This window comes from Thalassophryne amazonica, chromosome 17, assembly GCF_902500255.1.
Source record: "Thalassophryne amazonica chromosome 17, fThaAma1.1, whole genome shotgun sequence".
Classification (NCBI taxonomy): Eukaryota; Metazoa; Chordata; class Actinopteri; order Batrachoidiformes; family Batrachoididae; genus Thalassophryne; species Thalassophryne amazonica.
In genome coordinates this window covers 4,039,428-4,060,431 of record NC_047119.1, presented here as the reverse complement: position 1 = coordinate 4,060,431, position 21,004 = coordinate 4,039,428, and the positions used below count along the sequence as shown (strand labels likewise).

At 41.6% G+C, this 21,004-nt stretch overlaps 1 protein-coding gene across 1 annotated transcript in view; it reads left to right on the top strand.

Moving 5' to 3' along the window:
* LOC117529385 (M-phase phosphoprotein 9) overlaps positions 1-21,004 on the top strand; it is a 57,937-nt gene that overhangs the window by 20,593 nt on the left and 16,340 nt on the right. Inside the window, exons 13-18 of the mRNA XM_034192156.1 lie at positions 1,658-1,873; positions 2,146-2,193; positions 2,343-2,407; positions 9,819-9,920; positions 10,054-10,287; positions 14,100-14,269. Of these exons, the coding sequence (XP_034048047.1) occupies positions 1,658-1,873; positions 2,146-2,193; positions 2,343-2,407; positions 9,819-9,920; positions 10,054-10,287; positions 14,100-14,269 (835 nt within the window). The remainder of the gene's footprint in view (positions 1-1,657; positions 1,874-2,145; positions 2,194-2,342; positions 2,408-9,818; positions 9,921-10,053; positions 10,288-14,099; positions 14,270-21,004) is intronic.

Here is a 21,004-nt window from a genome sequence, read left to right as displayed (position 1 = left end):
ACGTTCAGGACTGATTTCAGGCTTAATTCAAAAGAACAGCTGCTCACAGCTTGTGGAGTATTATCAATCCGCACGCCACAGCTGCGAGGAGCAAACGAGACGATTCTCTTCAATACTTAATTTTAGCTGCACACAATGCCACGTTATATTCACAGATAAGCTTATAAGGATAATCACCTCTGACGTGTGCTGACAGCGCTTGCCTCTCACCCTCGTCCTCCTTCACAGACGCAATGTCAGATTCTGGAGCGGCCCTCAGCGTCCTCAAACGGTTGTCACACGGTCGTATTCTCCGGCAATTAAGCCCAGATCACTGCTGGCTTAAATGCAGTTCTTCATCTCTTCATTGGTACCAGCTGAGAGTCCTCAGAACTGCACGTGAATGTCACAGGTGTCATAGATCCTCCTGATTAGAGAATCGCACGTGAGTGCAACAGGTGCAGCAGATCACCGTGACAGAGGTGAGAGACTCTTCTGTAGCACATTCTCCCCAGAGATCAGCCCCAAACCACCTGGGAAGGAAAACAAACACAAAAACCACAAAACAGTGTCCAGCCAAGCCCCCCCAACACACAACACAACATCCAGAAACACCACCACCTTCTCTGGGCCCGAGCTCATTTGAAATGGACAGACGCAAAGTGGAAAAGTGCTGTGGTCTGATGATTCCACATTTCAAATTGTTTTTGGAAATCATGGATGTCGTGTCCTCTGGACAAAAGAGGAAAAAAACCATCCAGATTGTTACCAGAGCAAAGTTCAAAAGCCAGCATCTGTGATGGTATGGGGGTGTGTCAGTGCCCATGGCATGGACAACTTACACATCTGTGACGGCACCATCAATGCTGAAAGGTACATCCGGGTTTTGGAGCAACACATGCTGCCATCCAAGCAACCTTTTTTTTCAGGGACGTCCCTGCTTATTTCAGCAAGACAACGCCAAGCCACATTCTGCACGTGTTCCAACAGCGTGGCTTCATAGTAAAAGAGTGGGTACTAGACTGGCCTGCCTGCAGTCCAGACCTGTCGCCCATTGAAAATGTGTGGCGCATTATGAAGCGCAAAATAAAGTTTATCAGTTTGAACATTAAATATCTTGTTTTGTGGTGTATTCAATTGAATATAGGTTGAAGAAGATTTGCAAATCATTGTATTCTATTTTTATTTACATTTTACACAATGTCCCAACTTCATTGGAATTAGGGTTGTACATATTTGCAGACAGTATTTTTTAGATGTGTTTTTTAATGAAACACTCTCACCTTTTGCGCAATTTGTGCTGTTTGGTGGATACGGCAACTCACTGCAGCACCACATGTTCTCAAACCTGACCTGTGGCAGTGGCATGTTTGTCTCCCACAAGCTCTGGTCTTTTGCCGGAGGCCTGCGAGTGTGAAGGTCCTGCTCAGTGTAGTAACTGTTTCTAGATGTCCACTCTTCTGGATATAAACCTCAGATGTTGTACCTGGAATCTGCTGTGAAGACATTCTCCTTGTTTCAGGTCACAGCTCTGAGAGCATCCGTTAATACCGGGACCTTTTTTTTTTTTTTGGCTTCCCTGGGATTCCCTCGTGTCAGCCTTGTAGCTGGAGCTAAAAGTCTTGGCATTTTCCAGCATCATTGTACATGTACTTTTGCTGTGACTTTTTGTTGTTAGGCAGAGTGGCCAGAGCGCTATGCTGTAGCAGGGGCTGCTGTGAAGTCTTTGCAGCAGCGACTAGAAGAAAGCAAGCATTCCAGCAAAGAGAAGGACACCCTGGCAGCACGCTTGAAGACCCGTGTACAGCAGCTGGAAGAGGCAACACAGAAAGCCTGTCGGGAAGCAGATGAGAAGGAGGCTCGCAGGGAGAGAGAGTCCAAGATGTTGCAGAATGTGAGTGCGGGCCTCGTCTGGGCTGACATGTAAAATAAAGAATACCATAGACTGTAACACAAAGACATACATCATCAGTAACATCTATGAGCTGCTATTTACTGAATTTAATTCATTTTAGATACAGCCTCTAATCGGAAAAAATTCCTACTCAGAAGTCAGAAATTGAAATGAATTCCACCTGAAAGAAAAATGTAGCATAAATTTTGTTTTTTCCCCAGTTCTTTCACATTGAACAATTTCTGACCTTAATGGTTGTTTTGCTTCCTAAGTTGCTTGCAGATTATGACTCTTTGGTGAAAGAGCATGAAGGAGTGAAGGTAAGGCTCATACTGGATTTGTGTATTCCTAATTGCTTATCAAACACTAAGTAAGCGAGCGTGTTTAAAATCCAAATCAAAGTTGACTCATGTGCTATCTTAATTTGGAGCTGTCCGTGCTTCCCTCATTGGAAATTGTGTGTTTCCAGAACAACTTGATTTCAACAGAGAACAAGCTTGTTGATGCCAACGATGAGATATCTGAGCTGAAGAGGTGAGTTTAGACTCTAACTCAAAACAGACAATCTAACACTAAACAGACAGTTAAAGTCAGGTATGCAGTGTGGTGGCCAAGTGCTGAGTGTGAGCAGAAGGCCCCTGGTTCAACACCATCTCTGTCTATTCTCTATGTCATGTGGAGCTGCATCAGGAAGGTCATCCAGTATAAAACTTTTGACAAATCAACATGCAGATCCATAATGGAGCTGACATGCTTTCCGGAAGGTCGAATCTATAACTTTGACAAACTGAAGTGCGAAGATCACGATTCCCCATGAATGTGATCTAGCATGTGATTTGACGATGACATTGCCAGTCTCGTATGTGGTCTGATTTGGTGTAAGGTGCTGAGCATGTTGTATAACCGTAGATGCTGTAGCGTGCCATAGTATAATTTTTGCACAGTTGTTGTCCTTCTGTACTGAAATTACTGCCAGTGAATAGATGCAAATGTGTTGATGGTTCAAGAGAGTAACCCAGAGAGGATATGTTGTATCACAGTATCCAAAAAGATGATTGATCAAGTTGTTTGCCCATGAAGGTGTTGAACTCAGGTGGATGCAGTGTCTGAGACAAAGGCATGACTGCAAAATAAATAAACTTTCTCATTGGATTATTTTTTTTTCTTATGCCTGACACTGCTGCAAGTTTGACTTTTTTTTTTCTAGACCTTTCAGCTTTTTGTGGCCCATGCTTGACTCCCTAAAGGCCCCATCACACTTAGTGCGAATGAGCACGAGCCAAGCTGAATCACGCGGAATGTCAAAAACACCCAAATTTGTGCCACATCTGGGAGGGAATAAGAATTGCAAAGGACAGCCGTCCGAATACTCAGACTGAGCTCCGACCCACCCCAACTGATTTGTGCACATGCCGTGTGCATGAGCCTACAAATGTAGGTGGAACACAGTGGGCCTCATGTATCAATGTTGTGCACTTGTGGCGTAAATTTACGGTGTAAATTTGAAGTACACCAAAGTTGCCGTGACATGTATCAAGCAGTGCGCACCTGCCCATTTCCAGCGTATGCCTGACGTGACCTTGATAAATGCGGCGGGTGAAAACAATCGTAATTATAATAAACACGCCCATAAATATTCAGACTCCGCTTCAGACACACCCTCATTTTATGACATGGAAGCCAGGAAGACGGCAAAGAAAAAGAACTCCACCAATCACGACGCGTGCCAATAGAGCGTCAAAAGCGGCCGTCGTATCAATTGTTTTGTAGTATAATCAAAAAAATTGTTACAGTGGTCCCTCGTTTATCTCGGGAGTTACGTTCTAAAAATAGCCCGTATACACGAAACCGCGATGTAGTCAGCATTATTTTTTTACAATTATTATAGACGTTTTAAAGCTGTAAAAACCCTGTAAAACCACTTTATACACTTTTCTCAATCAGGCATGAACATTTTCTCACTTTTCTCTCGTGTGTAAACACTCTCAAAGTTCAAACCTTAGTAGAAAAATAAGACCAACCTGTTTTCAGTCCCAAACATTTGTTTGAGAAATAAAAATAGAACATTTTCCTATAAATAATTATGATGGCTTTTAGAACTAACAAATTTAATTTTAACAATCAACCTACGAGGTTGGACACACAAGAAATGATTAATAGTGACTGACCAGTATTTCACAGATCGCGCCTCTGCGTCCTGACGCCGTGCCTTTTTCCACTCACACCTGGCTGCAGCTGTCTGTTTCCGAGTGACAAACACAGTTATGAGTAGTTGTTAGCGCTCTTTTTTCTTCTGGGCGAGAAGATTCTTATAAACAGATATGCAGAACACAGAACACTGTAAGAAAAAAAAAGGCATGCAAAATTGGACTACAAACTCAGCGAAACGGCGAGGCAGCGAAAGGTGAACCGCGTTATAGCGAGGGACCACTGTATTCTCTTTTCACATGTCCATAATTCTTGACGTGGATATTTGCTCGCTCAATTAATAAGACACGCCTAATTTTTCAGATTTCTTTATTTATTTTATTGTGACAAACGAATGGAGAAAACAAAACCTGGTTGCAGCACGGGCGAAGGGAATGACAACACTACAGTTGTAATTATCAATTTCAGTGTATAAAATGATCACACCAGATAAAGTTAAGCTCAGCGCTGCTCTGGCTCCAGGCTCTGGAGAAAAAGGTGAGCAGCGCTTTCTTTGCAGTCAGCGCTGTGGCCACGGATCGTGCTCAATAGACCAGCAATCCCGCAAAAGCGGTATTTGTATTGATTATTATGTAGTATAATCAGGAAAGTGTTATTTATGTAACATATGCATTGATTTGTATAATAGCACTGTTTATCATGTTGATCATCTTCATTTTTATGTGGATTCCAGCGCTGGTTCATTTTGGTGTATAATTTACACCACCTCTCGACCTGGTATATATTTTCAGCGCAGCGTACGCCAACGACCACATTGATAAATGCCAAGTAGCGCAGCCATTTTGGCGTACACCCCATATACACGTACGCTCAAATATCGCCATACGCACGTTGATACATGAGGCCCAGTAAGAGGACCCGGAGAGCTGCCAGCAATAAGAATGCAACTACAACCCATATGGTTGTGGTTCAGCAGAATATTTTCCAGCAGCACTTGTGGCACACTGGGACATTCAGCCAGGGTTCAACGTGGTGAAACATGATGAATATCCCCCCCCGAATGCAGTCAGAATGCCGTTTTCACACCATCCAATTGTTTAGAATGCAGTCAGACTGCACTTCGGCTGCCGTTGGATATTTTCTCCTTCGACTGCACCCCGGGTGTTGAGCAAAACATTTGGGGCAGCTGCACGACTGTGCCCAAGTGTTTGCACTGCGCTCAGAATATGTCCGAAATACAGTAGTGTTCAGAATAATAGTAGTGCTATGAGACTAAAAAGATTAATCCAAGTTTTGAGTATATTTCTTATTGTTACATGGGAAACAAGGTACCAGTAGATTCAGTAGATTCTCACAAATCCAACAAGACCAAGCATTCATGATATGCACACTCTTAAGGCTATGAAATTGGGCTATTAGTAAAAAAAGTAGAAAAGGGGGTGTTCACAATAATAGTAGTGTGGCATTCAGTCAGTGAGTTCGTCAATTTTGTGGAACAAACAGGTGTGAATCAGGTGTCCCCTATTTAAGGATGAAGCCAGCACCTGTTGAACATGCTTTTCTCTTTGAAAGCCTGAGGAAAATGGGACGTTCAAGACATTGTTCAGAAGAACAGCGTAGTTTGATTAAAAAGTTGACTGGAGAGGGGAAAACTTATACGCAGGTGCAAAAAATTATAGGCTGTTCATCTACAATGATCTCCAATGCTTTAAAATGGACAAAAAAAACAGAGACGTGTGGAAGAAAATGGAAAACAACCATCAAAATGGATAGAAGAATAACCAGAATGGCAAAGGCTCACCCATTGATCAGCTCCAGGATGATCAAAGACAGTCTGGAGTTACCTGTAAGTGCTGTGACAGTTAGAAGACGCCTGTGTGAAGTTAATTTATTTGCAAGAATCCCCCGCAAAGTCCCTCTGTTAAATAAAAGACATGTGCAGAAGAGGTTACAGTTTGCCAAAGAACACATCAACTGGCCTAAAGAGAAATGGAGGAATATTTTGTGGACTGATGAGAGTAAAATTGTTCTTTTTGGGTCCAAGGGCCACCCGCAGACAGTTTGTGAGACGACCCCCAAACTCTGAATTCAAGCCACAGTTCACAGTGAAGACAGTGAAGCATGGTGTTGCAAGCATCATGATATGGGCATGTTTCTCCTACTATGGTGTTGGGCCTATATATCGCATACCAGGTATCATGGATCAGTTTGGATATGTCAAAATACTTGAAGAGGTCATGTTGCCTTATGCTGAAGAGGCCATGCCCTTGAAATGGGTGTTTCAACAAGACAATGACCCCAAGCATACTAGTAAACGGGCAAAATCTTGGTTCTGTTGTGAAAGTAGTGACACGGACCCACAACAGGGGGCGCAAATGAACGGTCAATAGATGAGCCAAAAAGTAACAATTTAATGTTGTGAAGGTGCACAACGAATACACAGACAATCTCAGAATATAATAACAGTCAATCCACAAAGGTGACGTGTGGGCAGGCTCGAGGATAGAAGAGCCGGAACCACACGATTTCCGCCGCCAACGAACCTGGTGAATACTGGAGCCGCCAAGTCCCGAATTCCCAGGTGATCACCGTCCCCGACTGTCGGATCTGGTACTGCTGGCGAAGAACAAAGACAGTCAAGTGTGGGTGTGTGTACACCCCGTAACAACAACGGTGGGAATGCCACCTCCACCTCTAACACACACTCGTGCAGCGTCTGTTTAACCACTTATCTGACGGACGTAGGACGAAACATTCGCGACCCACGCCGGTCCTCTGGTTGACAGCTGCAAAACAATAGCTCTTAGAATCAATTACTACAGGCAGAGAAAGTTACCTCCATTGAAGTACGATATCTCGGCAACGAGGTGGAGATGACGTCTGGTCTTTATGGAGTGAGATGCTGTAGAGTAGATGGGTGACAGCTGTCAAGAGATAATGAGTGACAGCTGTCACCCCCGGCTGTGTCCCTGGCGGCAGCGCCCTCTCGTGCCTGAAGCCCGCACTTCAGGCAGGGCGCCCACTGGTGGTGGGTCAGCAGTACCTCCTCTTCTGGCGGCCCACACAACAGGTTCCAAACCAACAAAATTAATGTTTTGGAGTGGCCTGCCCAATCCCCAGACCTAAATCCAATTGAGAACTTGTGGGGTGACATCAAAAAAGCTGTTTCAGAAGCAAAACCAAGAAATGTGAATGAATTGTGGAATGTTGTTAAAGAATCTTGGAGTGGAATAACAGCTGGAAGTTGCCACAAGTTGGTTGACTCCATGCCTCGCAGATGTGAAGAAATCATGAAAACTGGTTATACAACTAAATACTAGTTTTGTGATTCACAGGATTGCTAAAACAGCAGTTTGAACATAATAGTTTTGAGTTTGTAGCGTCAACAGCAGATGCTACTGTTATTATGAACACCCCCTTTTCTATAGTAGAGAAGCTTGAATCTTCGACTGGACTGGGTTGCTTGACGCGAGGACGTTTCTGTTGTGTGTTGGGGGGCTTGGCTGGACACTGTTTTGTGGTTTTTGTGTTTGTTTTCCTTCCCAGGTGGTTTGGGGCTGATCTCTGGGGAGAATGTGCTGCAGAAGAGTCTCTCACCTCTGTCATGGTGATCTGCTGCACCTGTTGCACTCACGTGCGATTCTCTAATCAGGATGATCTATGACACTTGTGACATTCACGTGCAGCTCTGAGGACTCTCAGCTGGTACCAATGAAGAGATGAAGAACTACATTTAAGCCAGTGGTGATCTGGGCTTAATTGCCGGAGAATACGACCGTGTGACCACCGTTTGAGGACGCTGAGGGCCGCTCCAGAATCTGACATTGCATCTGTGAAGGAGGACGAGGGTGAGAGGCAAGCGCTGTCAGCACACGTCAGAGGTGATTATCCTTATAATCTTATCTGTGAATATAACGTGGCATTGTGCGCAGCTAAAATTAGGTATTGAAGAGAATTGTCTCGTTTGCTCCTCGCGGCTGTGGCGTGCGGATTGATAATCCTCCACAAGCTGTGAGCAGCTGTTCTTTTGAATTAAGCCTGAAATCAGTCCTGAACGTGTTGCTGATAAGTGTGCCTCTAAATAGTTTTTCTTGATAAAAGTACTGAATAACCTTACCTCTGTTCCTCCTTCGCAGAGTACAGTCTCGGGAAAAGCCACCTGGGGGGTGTCGGTGGAACTCCTGAGTCCAGAATGTTCGGGCTCCGATCCGTTGAGGCGCGGGGAGAGCCCGCCGCCTCTTCACCCCACCAGACTCATTTACTTTGTATTTGTGTATAGCACAGTGGGACGAAAAATAAATTTGTTTCTTTTTGGAACTGCTTCTGGTTATTTAGCGCTGGGTTCAGTCAGACGCTGGACCGCTCCTCCACCTGCGTCCTACACATAACAGTTTCGCTTCAAATCGCAGAAGCTTCCTCAGCTAAAATTCTTGCTCTGGTGGTCTGACTTCTGTCTTGACTCTTGTAGAGAAGAATAATCAAGAAGTCACAAAAGCTGGAGTTTTAAACCTAACCAGACCCCTCCTACCGAGAGGCAGACTGCTATAGGCTGGTGACTAAACAATAGCTCTAATTAGCACCTATTGTGCTCTAGTTAGCACCCTCCTAATGAGAGGGCAGCTGTCCCTCTCCTGATGGCTCCCTTGACGACTCTGCTGATGACGTGAATGACTCATTACCATGAACAAAAGACTGAAACTGCTTTGACCTGAGTACCCCATTGTAAACAGGGGATAAAGCGTGTCTCAGACTCCCTTCCCGGTTAAGGCTGGGTTTCAAACGTTTCACAAAGAATGCCTCCTTGACCCCTCTCTCAAACCATTTCTTCTCTCTGGCTAATATTTTAACTTCCTTGTCCTCAAACGTGTGGTTAGGGTGCTAACTAGAGCACAATAGGTGCTAATTAGAGCTATTGTTTAGTCACCAGCCTATAGCAGTCTGCCTCTCGGTAGGAGGGGTCTGGTTAGGTTTAAAACTCCAGCTTTTGTGACTTCTTGATTATTCTTCTCTACAAGAGTCAAGACAGAAGTCAGACCACCAGAGCAAGAATTTTAGCTGAGGAAGCTTCTGCGATTTGAAGCGAAACGTCCTCGCGTCAAGCAACCCAGTCCAGTCGAAGATTCAAGCTTCTCTACTATGGAAACCACCTGGACAACTGAGAGCCTACACAGAAACCCCCTTTTCTACTTTTTTTTTTTACTAATAGCCCAATTTCATAGCCTTAAGAGTGTGCATATCATGAATGCTTGGTCTTGTTGGATTTGTGAGAATCTACTGAATCTACTGGTACCTTGTTTCCCATGTAACAATAAGAAATATACTCAAAACCTGGATTAATCTTTTAAGTCACATAGCTCTACTATTATTCTGAACACTACTGTAGGTGTGAATGCACCTCAACACCTCCTGAATGTGGGTTAAATTTTCATTCGGCCTCATTCAGCCTCTCCTGTGACGGGGTATAAAGAAACCATCTGTTTATGGCAGTCAGGTCTTGTGTGGGTGTCATCTTGGCCTCGTCCAGTTCCCGGCTTTCTCAGCACTGAAGCACCAGTGTTCTGGATCGTGCTGAGGAAAATGTGTCACATATGGCCACAGTACAGCACCTGACCAGTACATTCTCTGTTAGAATGCACATCACAGGACTCATTCATGTTTCAATAAGTAACCTTCCATTTGAAACAGATGTGTCCAGGGAGGTCTAAAAAGAGACCTGTTGTAAAACACAGTGATCCTGAATGCAGTAAATTAATGTTATTCTCTGTATTTTATGAACAAGTATTTTCTGTCTGTTCAGGGTCATCTCCAAACTGGAGTTTCAGGTGAAGCAGCTGGAGCATGAGAACCAGGCCAGGGCTCGTTTTCCTTCTCACAGTAGTGGACAACCCTCTGGGGCCGGGTAAGTCCTTCATTAATTCAGTGTCCTGACTGCTGGCCTCTGTGGCATCATAATGAAAGTGTGCTTAGACCAATTTTGGGTTATAATGCCAAAGACCATGAGATTTTGAATTTCCTTTTTAACATGTTTACAGTCTTTTCCATCATCCTGACCTGCTGCTGTCTCCCAGCAAATGCAAGGCTGAGCCAGATGTCACCTACAGGAAGCCACTCGGTCTTCTTTCTGACCAGCTAAATGGCTTCAGAAAATCACCTTTCCCTCAGACCAACCAATCGACTGGCCACAAGCAGTCATATTGCTCATTACGTGACCAATCAGCAAAGACTGGAACCCCCGTGGACGACTGTTCAGCTGCTGGCAGCTGGAGGTTTTGTTTATTTATTTATTATAGTATTTTAATTATTATTATACTATTATATTATTATTTATTATATTTCTGTCAAGGAGATTATGTAATCACTAGTGCCCGTTAGATTTTTAGAAGGGCTGTGCAACGAACCGCTTTGACTCAAACCTGGTAGATTAGTTTGGCTTTGGAAAAAGCCATTAAACTTCGGAGTTGATCTGGATCAAGGGGATCCTATTTTTTATGCTTAATGCTGCTCTTTTATCGTGATTACAGGATTAAAACAGTCAGCATCTACGTTTATCAGAGATCAGGAACATGACCAAAGATCAGGGTCAAAGGTCTACAGTCAAGTTTAAAGCTCAGTGATCAGCATCAAATTGCAGCAATCTGGATCACTTGTCAGTGATCAGGATCAAAGTTCAGAAAAATGAGATAAAGATGAGTACTGTATATTCCGGAGTATAAATCGTGTATTTTTACTAGTTTCAGAGGTCCTGTGACTTATAGTCCAGTGCAACTTATATACAGAGAAAAAAAAAATGTGATTCATGACCAAGAATTCAAGAATAGATATGAATAAATGTCGATCAAAACAGTGAAGAGTCTAATGGCACAAAGAACTGCAGCGTAAATACGCATAGGAATGGATGTTTGTGTCTGTGTCTGTGTGCGAGTAGACGTTTGTGTCTGTGTATGTGCGAGTAAACGAACAGATGTTTGTGTCTGTGTGTGTGCACGAGTAAACGAATAGACGTTTGTGTCTGTGTGTGTACGAGTAAACGAATAGACGTTTGTGTCTGTGTGTGTGCACGAGTAAACGAATAGACGTTTGTGTCTGTGTGTGTACGAGTAAACGAACAGACGTTTGTGTCTGTGTGTGTGCATGAGTAAACGAATAGATGTTTGTGTCTGTGTGTACGAGTAAACGAATAGACGTTTGTGTCTGTGTATGTGCGAGTAAACGAATAGACGTTAGTGTCTGTGTGTGTGCAAGTAAACGAATAGACGTTTGTGTCTGTGTATGTGCGAGTAAACGAATAGACGTTTGTGTCTGTGTGTGCGAGTAAACAAACAGACGTTTGTGTCTGTGTGTGTGCGAGTAAACGAATAGACGTTTGTGTCTGTGTGCGAGTAAACAAACAGACGTTTGTGTCTGTGTGTGCGAGTAAACGAACAGACGTTTGTGTCTGTGTGCGATTAAATGAACAGACGTTTGTGTCTGTGTGTGTAAACGAATAGACTTTTGTGTCTGTATGTGCGAGTAAACGAATAGACATTTGTGTCTGTGTGTGTAAACGAATAGACGTTTGTGTCTGTGTATGTGCGAGTAAACGAATAGACGTTTTTGTCTGTGTAAACGAATAGACGTTTGTGTCTGTGTGTGTGCGAGTAAACGAATAGACGTTTGTGTTTGTGTGTGTGTGAGTAAATGAACAGACATTTGTGTTTGTGTGTGCAAGTAAACAAACACGTTTGTGTCTGTGTGTGTGTGTGTGTGAGTAAATGAATAGACGTCTGTGTGTGTGTGCGAGTAAACAAACAGACGTTTGTGTCTGTGTATGTGCAAGTAAACGAATAGACGTTTGTGTCTGTGTGTGTAAACGAATAGACTTTTGTGTCTGTGTGTGCGAGTAAACTAATAGACGTTTGTGTCTGTGTGTGTGCGAGTAAACAAACAGACGTTTGTGTCTGTGCGAGTAAACGAATAGACGTTTGTGTCTGTGTGTGTGCGAGTAAACGAATAGACGTTTGTGTCTGTGTGCGATTAAACGAACAGACGTTTGTGTCTGTGTGTGCGCGAGTAAAAGAATAGACGTTTGTGTCTGTGTGTGCGAGTAAACGAATAGACGTTTGTGTGTGTGTGTGTGAGTAAACGAATAGACGTTTGTGTCTGTGTGTGAGTAAACAAACAGACGTTTGTGTCTGTGTGTGCGAGTAAACGAATAGACGTTTGTGTCTGTGTGTGTGCGAGTAAACAGACGTTTGTGTCTGTGTGCGATTAAATGAAGAGACGTTTGTGTCTGTGTGTGTGCGAGTAAACGAACTGACGTTTGTGTCTGTGCAATTAAACGAACAGACGTTTGTGTCTGTTTGCGATTAAACGAATAGACGTTTGTGTCTGTGTGCGCGAGTAAACGAACAGACGTTTGTGTCTGTGTCTGTGTGTGTGCGAGTAAACGATCAGACGTTTGTGTCTGTGTGCAATTAAACGAACAGACGTTTGTGTCTGTGTGCAATTAAATGAATAGACGTTTGTGTCTCTGTGTGCAAGTAAACAGACGTTTGTGTCTGTGTGTGTGCGAGTAAACAAACACGTTTGTGTCTGTGTGTGCGAGTAAACAGACGTTTGTGTCTGTGTGCGAGTAAACGAACAGATGTTTGTGTCTGTGTGCAATTAAATGAAGAGACGTTTGTGTCTGTGCGAGTAAACGAACTGACGTTTGTGTCTGTGTGCAATTAAACGAACAGATGTTTGTGTCTGTTTGCGATTAAACGAATAGACGTTTGTGTCTGTGTGCGCGAGTAAACGAACAGACGTTTGTGTCTGTGTCTGTGTGTGTGCGAGTAAACGAACAGACGTTTGTGTCTGTGTGCAATTAAACGAACAGACGTTTGTGTCTGTGTGCAATTAAACGAATAGACGTTTGTGTCTCTGTGTGCAAGTAAACACGTTTGTGTGTGTGTGTAAACGAATAGACGTTTGTGTCTGTGTGTGTGCGAGTAAACGAATAGATGTTTGTGTCTGTGTGTGTGTGAGTAAATGAACAGACGTTTGTGTTTGTGTGTGCAAGTAAACAAACACGTTGGTCTGTGTGTGTGTGTGTTAGGGTTAGGAATTTTTCTTGATTTCTTATAGTGTTTCTTAAAGCCAGAAAGTTGCCATTTGAAATGACTTTAGTTTTGTGTCATGTCTGTGATCTGCTTTTTTTCTACAAAATTAAACAACTGAATGAACGTCCTCCGAGGCCGGTGATTCCATAATTTTTGCCAGGGGTTGTATGTATGATCGTCTGTTCAGTGGCTTAAAGAGGCAGTTTGTGATTGTAACAACAAATTAATTAGCTCTTAGCTTCTGATGGTTAAAGCAACGTTTGTGTTGTAAATATATAAATGACACACCGGGTTTTCAAACATTTCATTGCCTGGTACCTTCATCTCCCAACGTGATCGTTTTTTCTGTGGCTGAAAGAAGCAGTTTACTGTCATTTTTTGCTCTTACAGTGACAATAATTAGCTTGTTAGCTCTGCTGCTTTACATTTGTGCCTTATAAATGAATAATATGGCGATTAAATCCATTTTGCTTCTTCTTGCTTGAACTGATAAGTGCGACATATACTATATGGTGCGATGTATATACTTTTTTCTTTTCTCTTTTAAAGAGTGTTTTTTTTTTTTTTTTTTTTTTTTGACCAATGTGACTTATTCTCCGGAAAATATGGTAATCAGGATTAGAGATGAATTATCATAAACAAAGATCAGAGGAAGAGGTCATTAATGAGAAACCAAGATGAGCAAAAAGGATTAAGGTCACAATCTTGGTCAAAAACAAGTGTTTAGGATCCCTCGATTATTTGGATTCGTAGGTACACCTTGGTCCAGATTTATGTGAGGGTGTAAATCTGGTAGCCAAAAATGCATTTTCAGACCCAGGTCCACAAGGATGGACTAAGGGCTGGAATTTGAAGCTTCCTTAAGTTGTGTTTTAAAGGGGGATATAGGCTCTTGATGTAGTTTTGTGCTGTACTGAGTGCCCTTCAAGTTTTATTACTGCTGTGGATATTTTATCAGGGCTCTTGAAGATTTTGAGTGGTGGTGTCCTGTTCTGCAGGTGTTCCTCTCCCCCTCAGTGTGAAACTGTCCAGGCTCAGACCAGGCACCAAGACCAGATGTTTGCTAAACAGGAGTCTGTTCAGAGAGAAGGATCGTGTGCCCTTACCCCAATGATGAGGGCCTTGATAGAGTTGGAGGAGACCAGAGCAACAGCAAGTCGAGCTCCATGTAAGAACGCTCATTTTTAAAACACAACTCTACACCTTAATACGTGACAGTGAGGTTACATCGTGCAAACAATGACACACCACAAATTTATTCAAATGTCAACATTTATTAGGCATCAACAAGTTTGTATTCTTAAAATGAATTTTTTCCTGTGCAACTACGTTCACATATTGAGGGCAGGAAACCAATCGTATCAGTTGTCATTACAGAATCAATATCATCTGTAGGGACCAACAGACGATAATTGTAAGGAGTAACATTAAGGTGTTAGAAGGAATATAATTATACTTGAGCTTCAGATGCAACAGAATTTTATTTTTTCAAATAATGATCTTGTCTCCATATACATTTCAGCACGCTTTATGGTTGTGAATACATACAAATGTCCTTTTTCTTGTTCTTTTTTAATATTATTATATTAGTGATAAAAATGTAGGAGTGGGGTACAATTAGTTAAACCTAACAGCTAACATTAACTTATACTTAACAATATAGTCTGCTCTGTTCTTTTTGGGAAGCTATCATTAATACACACTTGTTTGTTGTAGGGCTAAACTATGCTATTGTACTTTTACGCTAGTTACCAGCTTGGTTTAACCTTGTTGGCTAGCAAGGTACGGTTGGCTAATTAACGGCTAAATTAACAGTAGCTCTACCTATAGTTAGCTTACTTTCATGATTTACACTTATTTTATATGGTGTAGATTTTTAATGGTTCTTCAGTTTATGGTTTTTTAATATATATCAACAGATAGTATCTAAGTTTGGAGTTTCCATTAGGTAGCATATAGAGCATGGATTTTGTCTTCCTATAGTAAGCTAAAAGGTGAACTTTAGATAGATACCTAAAACATATTACATCATAGCTTCTGTTTCTATAATAAAATAACCATATTTATAGTTGAGCTTACTAGCTATAATTTAATTGTACAACCAGTCTACAGACTAGGTAAATGTATACAACCCCTGGCAAAAATTATGGAATCACCGGCCTCGGAGGATGTTCATTCAGTTGTTTAATTTTGTAGAAAAAAGCAAATCACAGACATCAAATCAAAATCAAATCAATTTTATTTATATAGCGCCAAATCACAACAAACATTTGCCCCAAGGCGCTTTATATTGTAAGGCAAAGCCATACAATAATTACGGAAAAACCCCAACGGTCAAAACGACCCCCTGTGAGCAAGCACTTGGCGACAGTGGGAAGGAAAAACTCCCTTTTAACAGGAAGAAACCTCCAGCAGAACCAGGCTCAGGGAGGGGCAGTCTTCTGCTGGGACTGGTTGGGGCTGAGTGAGAGAACCAGGAAAAAGACATGTTGTAGAGGGGAGCAGAGATCAATCACTAATGATTAAATGCAGAGTGCTGCATACAGAGCAAAAAGAGAAAGAAACACTCAGTGCATCATGGGAACCCCCCAGCAGTCTAAGTCTATAGCAGCATAACTAAGGGATGGTTCAGGGTCACCTGATCCAGCCCTAACTATAAGCTTTAGCAAAAGGAAAGTTTTAAGCCTAATCTTAAAAGTAGAGAGGGTGTCTTTCTCCCTGATCTGAATTGGGAGCTGGTTCCAGAGGAGAGGAGCCTGAAAGCTGAAGGCTCTGCCTCCCATTCTACTCTTACAAACCCTAGGAACTACAAGTAAGCCTGCAGTCTGAGAGCGAAGCGCTCTATTGGGGTGATATGGTACTATGAGGTCCCTAAGATAAGATGGGACCTGATTATTCAAAACCTTATAAGTAAGGTTTCCTTTTCTCTCAAAAATTCTTGAAAGGGTAGTTGTAAAACAGCTAACTGATCATCTGCAGAGGAATGGTCTATTTGAAGAGTTTCAGTCAGGTTTTAGAATTCATCATAGTACAGAAACAGAATTAGTGAAGGTTACAAATGATCTTCTTATGGCCTCAGACAGTGGACTCATCTCTGTGCTTGTTCTGTTAGACCTCAGTGCTGCTTTTGATACTGTTGACCATAAAATTTTATTACAGAGATTAGAGCATGCCATAGGTATTAAAGGCACTGCGCTGCGGTGGTTTGAATCATATTTGTCTAATAGATTACAATTTGTTCATGTAAATGGGGAATCTTCTTCACAGACTAAAGTTAATTATGGAGTTCCACAAGGTTCTGTGCTAGGACCAATTTTATTCACTTTATACATGCTTCCCTTAGGCAGTATTATTAGACGGTATTGCTTAAATTTCATTGTTACGCAGATGATACCCAGCTTTATCTATCCATGAAGCCAGAGGACACACACCAATTAGCTAAACTGCAGGATTGTCTTACAGACATAAAGACATGGATGACCTCTAATTTCCTGCTTTTAAACTCAGATAAAACTGAAGTTATTGTACTTGGCCCCACAAATCTTAGAAACATGGTGTCTAACCAGATCCTTACTCTGGATGGCATTACCCTGACCTCTAGTAATACTGTGAGAAATCTTGGAGTCATTTTTGATCAGGATATGTCATTCAAAGCGCATATTAAACAAATATGTAGGACTGCTTTTTTGCATTTACGCAATATCTCTAAAATCAGAAAGGTCTTGTCTCAGAGTGATGCTGAAAAACTAATTCATGCATTTATTTCCTCTAGGCTGGACTATTGTAATTCATTATTATCAGTTAATTCAAAATGCTGCAGCTAGAGTACTGACGGGGACTAGAAGGAGAGAGCATATCTCACCCATATTGGCCTCTCTTCATTGGCTTCCTGTTAATTCTAGAATAGAATTTAAAATTCTTCTTCTTACTTATAAGGTTTTGAATAATCAGGTCCCATCTTATCTTAGGGACCTCATAGTACCATATCACCCCAATAGAGTGCTTCGCTCTCAGACTGCAGGCTTACTTGTAGTTCCTAGGGTTTGTAAGAGTAGAATGGGAGGCAGAGCCTTCAGCTTTCAGGCTCCTCTCCTGTGGAACCAGCTCCCAATTCAGATCAGGGAGACAGACACCCTCTCTACTTTTAAGATTAGGCTTAAAACTTTCCTTTTTGCTAAAGCTTATAGTTAGGGCTGGATCGGGTGACCCTGAACCATCCCTTAGTTATGCTGCTATAGACGTAGACTGCTGGGGGGTTCCCATGATGCACTGTTTCTTTCTCTTTTTGCTCTGTATGCACCACTCTGCATTTAATCATTAGTGATTGATCTCTGCTCCCCTCCACAGCATGTCTTTTTCCTGGTTCTCTCCCTCAGCCCCAACCAGTCCCAGCAGAAGACTGCCCCTCCCTGAGCCTGGTTCTGTTGGAGGTTTCTTCCTGTTAAAAGGGAGTTTTTCCTTCCCACTGTAGCCAAGTGCTTGCTCACAGGGGGTCGTTTTGACCGTTGGGGTTTTACATATTATTGTATGGCCTTGCCTTACAATATAAAGCACCTTGGGGCAACTGTTTGTTGTGATTTGGCGCTATATAAAAAAATTGATTGATTGATTAAGAAGAAGAATTTTAAATTCTATTCTAGAATTAACAGGAAGCCAATGAAGAGAGGCCAATATGGGTGAGATATGCTCTCCCCTTCATGACACAAAACTAAAGTCATTTCAAATGGCAACTTTCTGGCTTTAAGAAACACTATAAGAAATCAGGAAAAAACATTGTGGCAGTCAGTAACGGTTACTTTTGTAGACCAAGCAGAGGCAAAAAAAATGTGGAATCACTCAGTTCTGAGGAAAAAAATTATGGAATCATGAAAAACAAAAGAACGCTCCAACACATCACTAGTATTTTGTTGCACCACCTCTGGCTTTTATAACAGCTTGCAATCTCTGAGGCATGGACTTAATGAGTGACAAACAGTACTCTTCATCAATCTGGCTCCAACTTTCTCTGATTGCTGTTGCCAGATCAGCTTTGCAGGTTGGAGCCTTGTCATGGACCATTATCTTCAACTTCCACCAAAGATTTTCAATTGGATTAAGATCCGGACTATTTGCAGGCCATGACATTGACCCTATGTGTCTTTTTGCAAGGAATGTTTTCACAGTTTTTGCTCTATGGCAAGATGCATTATCATCTTGGAAAATGATTTCATCATCCCCAAACATCCTTTCAATTGATGGGATAAGAAAAGTGTCCAAAATAACGACGTAAACTTGTGCATTTATTGATGATGTAATGACAGCCATCTCTCCAGTGCCTTTACCTGACATGCAGCCCCATATCATCAATGACTGTGGAAATTTACATGTTCTCTTCAGGCAGTCATCTTTATAAATCTCATTGGAACGGCACCAAACAAAAGTTCCAGCATCATCACCTTGCCCAATGCAGATTCGAGATTCATCATTGAATATGACTTTCATCCAGTCATCCATAGTCCACGATTGCTTTTCCTTAGCCCATTGTAACCTTGTTGTTTTCTGTTTAGGTGTTAATAATGGCTTTCGTTTATAATATGCCTAATAATAATGCCTTTTCTGTATGTAAATCCCATTTCCTTTGGGCGGTTTCTTACAGTTCGGTCACAGATGTTGACTCCAGTTTCCTCCCATTTGTTCCTCATTTGTTTTGTTGTGCATTTTCAATTTTTGAGACATATTGCTTTAAGTTTTCCGTCTTGACGCTTTGATGTCTTCCTTGGCCTACCAGTATGTTTGCCTTTAACAACCTTCCCATGTTGTTTGTATTTGGTCCAGAGTTTAGACACAGCTGACTGTGAACAACCAACATCTTTTGCAACATTGCGTGATGATTTACCCTCTTTTAAGAGTTTGATAATCCTCTCCTTTGTTTCAGTTGACATCTCTCGTGTTGGAGCCGTGATTCATGTCAGTCCACTTGGTTCAACAGCTCTCCAAGGTGTGATCACTCCTTTTTAGATGCAGACTAACGAGCAGATCTGATTTGATGCAGGTGTTAGTTTTGGGGATGAAAATTTACAGGGTGATTCCATAATTTATTCCTCAGAATTGAGTGAGTCCATATTTTTTTCCCTCTGCTTGGTCTAAAAAAGTAACTGTTACTGACTGCCACAATTATTTTTCCTGATTTCTTATAGTGTTTCTTAAAGCCAGAAAGTTGCCATTTTAAATGACTTTAGTTTTGTGTCATGTCTGTGATCTGCTTTTTTCCTACAAAATTAAACAACTGAATGAACATCGTCTGAGGCCGGTGATTCCATAATTATTGCCAGGGGTTGTACTACAATCTTCTCCTGTATGAATATTTAGGTTTTAGAAGCTAACTCCTATAATATTATGTAGTAACTATATTTCTTGTATATGTTGTTTACTACCCTGATTGTGTAAATGTCACTTATATACCTGCTGTCCATATTCTTGTGCCACTTAGGTGGGTAGGGAGAGTTCCCATGGGATAAAAAATCTTTTCAACCTACCATCCCTGGTTCTCAAGACCAGGCACCTAAGTGGCTCTACTCTACTCTTCTTTTTTTTTTTTTTAGATATTTAGATATACTTTATTATACACTAGTAGAGTTCTACCTTAGAATTGGAATGTATAATAGAAGACATACCTTACTGAATTTTCATGGGGGTAGCCACCTGGACCGTCCTTTGTATCAGCAAGGATGACCATGTTCGACTGTTATGGAAAAGTGCGGCATTACAGTGGCAGAGGTGTTCAGTGAACTGAAGTGGTCTTGTTGTTCCAGGAAGTGACTGTTGACTGTGGTGGATTTGTCCCAATCTTGACATTTGCTGTCAGATATTATGCCATAAATAAGCAAATGATAAGATTCAGAGTTTTGGTGTCTTCTCTAGGGCTATGAATTTATAAGTTTTCATCAATATCTATTCCGGACAAATTTTCTGTGTTGAAAATGGAGGCCTGCACAAGTTTTCAATGTCAATGCAGCAGTTTTCCTTTTTATTAGATGCAGATGTTGATGTCATAATGTGACATCAGGGCACGTACGTTCTTGCAGTGCGATAATGTCAGAATATCTTGCCAGCATTGAAAAGAGAAATTTATAATGTCTGACACGTACGATTCCAGTGGATTGAAAAATTTGGAACCGGTTCTCAACTGCAACTGGTTCTTGATTCCTATCTACAGTCTTCTCCATTGTCTCATTGTGCACTCAGACTGTGGTGAGTGATATTTCAGTGAGGGAGATGTGAATTGCATCATAACTCTGAGTGGAAAAATGTATTTAATTTGATGCCTTCATGAGTGGAGTGTCATTTTCAGTGAGCAGTAATGCAGCTTTGCGTCATCTCTTCACTGAAATGAACACAGCATCCAGTTTACTGTGCTGTGTACCATCAGTATGTGAATGCTGAATAAAAATAATGTCATGGAAGAAAATGGAGAAACATAGTTATGAAGTAGGAAATGGTTAAATCGAAACCCCATTTCTAACTTGTTTGTAATGCATTTGGCATTTAGTTTGAGAATTTTCAAGGTATATATGTATCTGATATTGAGAAAAAATATAATAAATTGTAAAAGGGAGATTTGCGTCATCACAAAGTATCTAAATTTGAAACCCCTGTACACAAAATCATGTCCATAAATATGGTTGGTGCATGATTAGACGATGCCAGTTATGTTCCTTCATTTTCAGCTGTTGAAAGCTTGGTGGGGGGGCGGGGGTTCAGGAAAGAAAGCCTTAAAGATTAAATGAGATTTACGATGCCTTCCACTGGTTGCACAGAGGAAAACATTGATTATAGGCACCACATTGTGCTGGACTTTAGATTTCGGTCTTAGTTAGCTATTTCTTTACCACCTCCCATTGAGAGAGCTGAGAACATTATGATC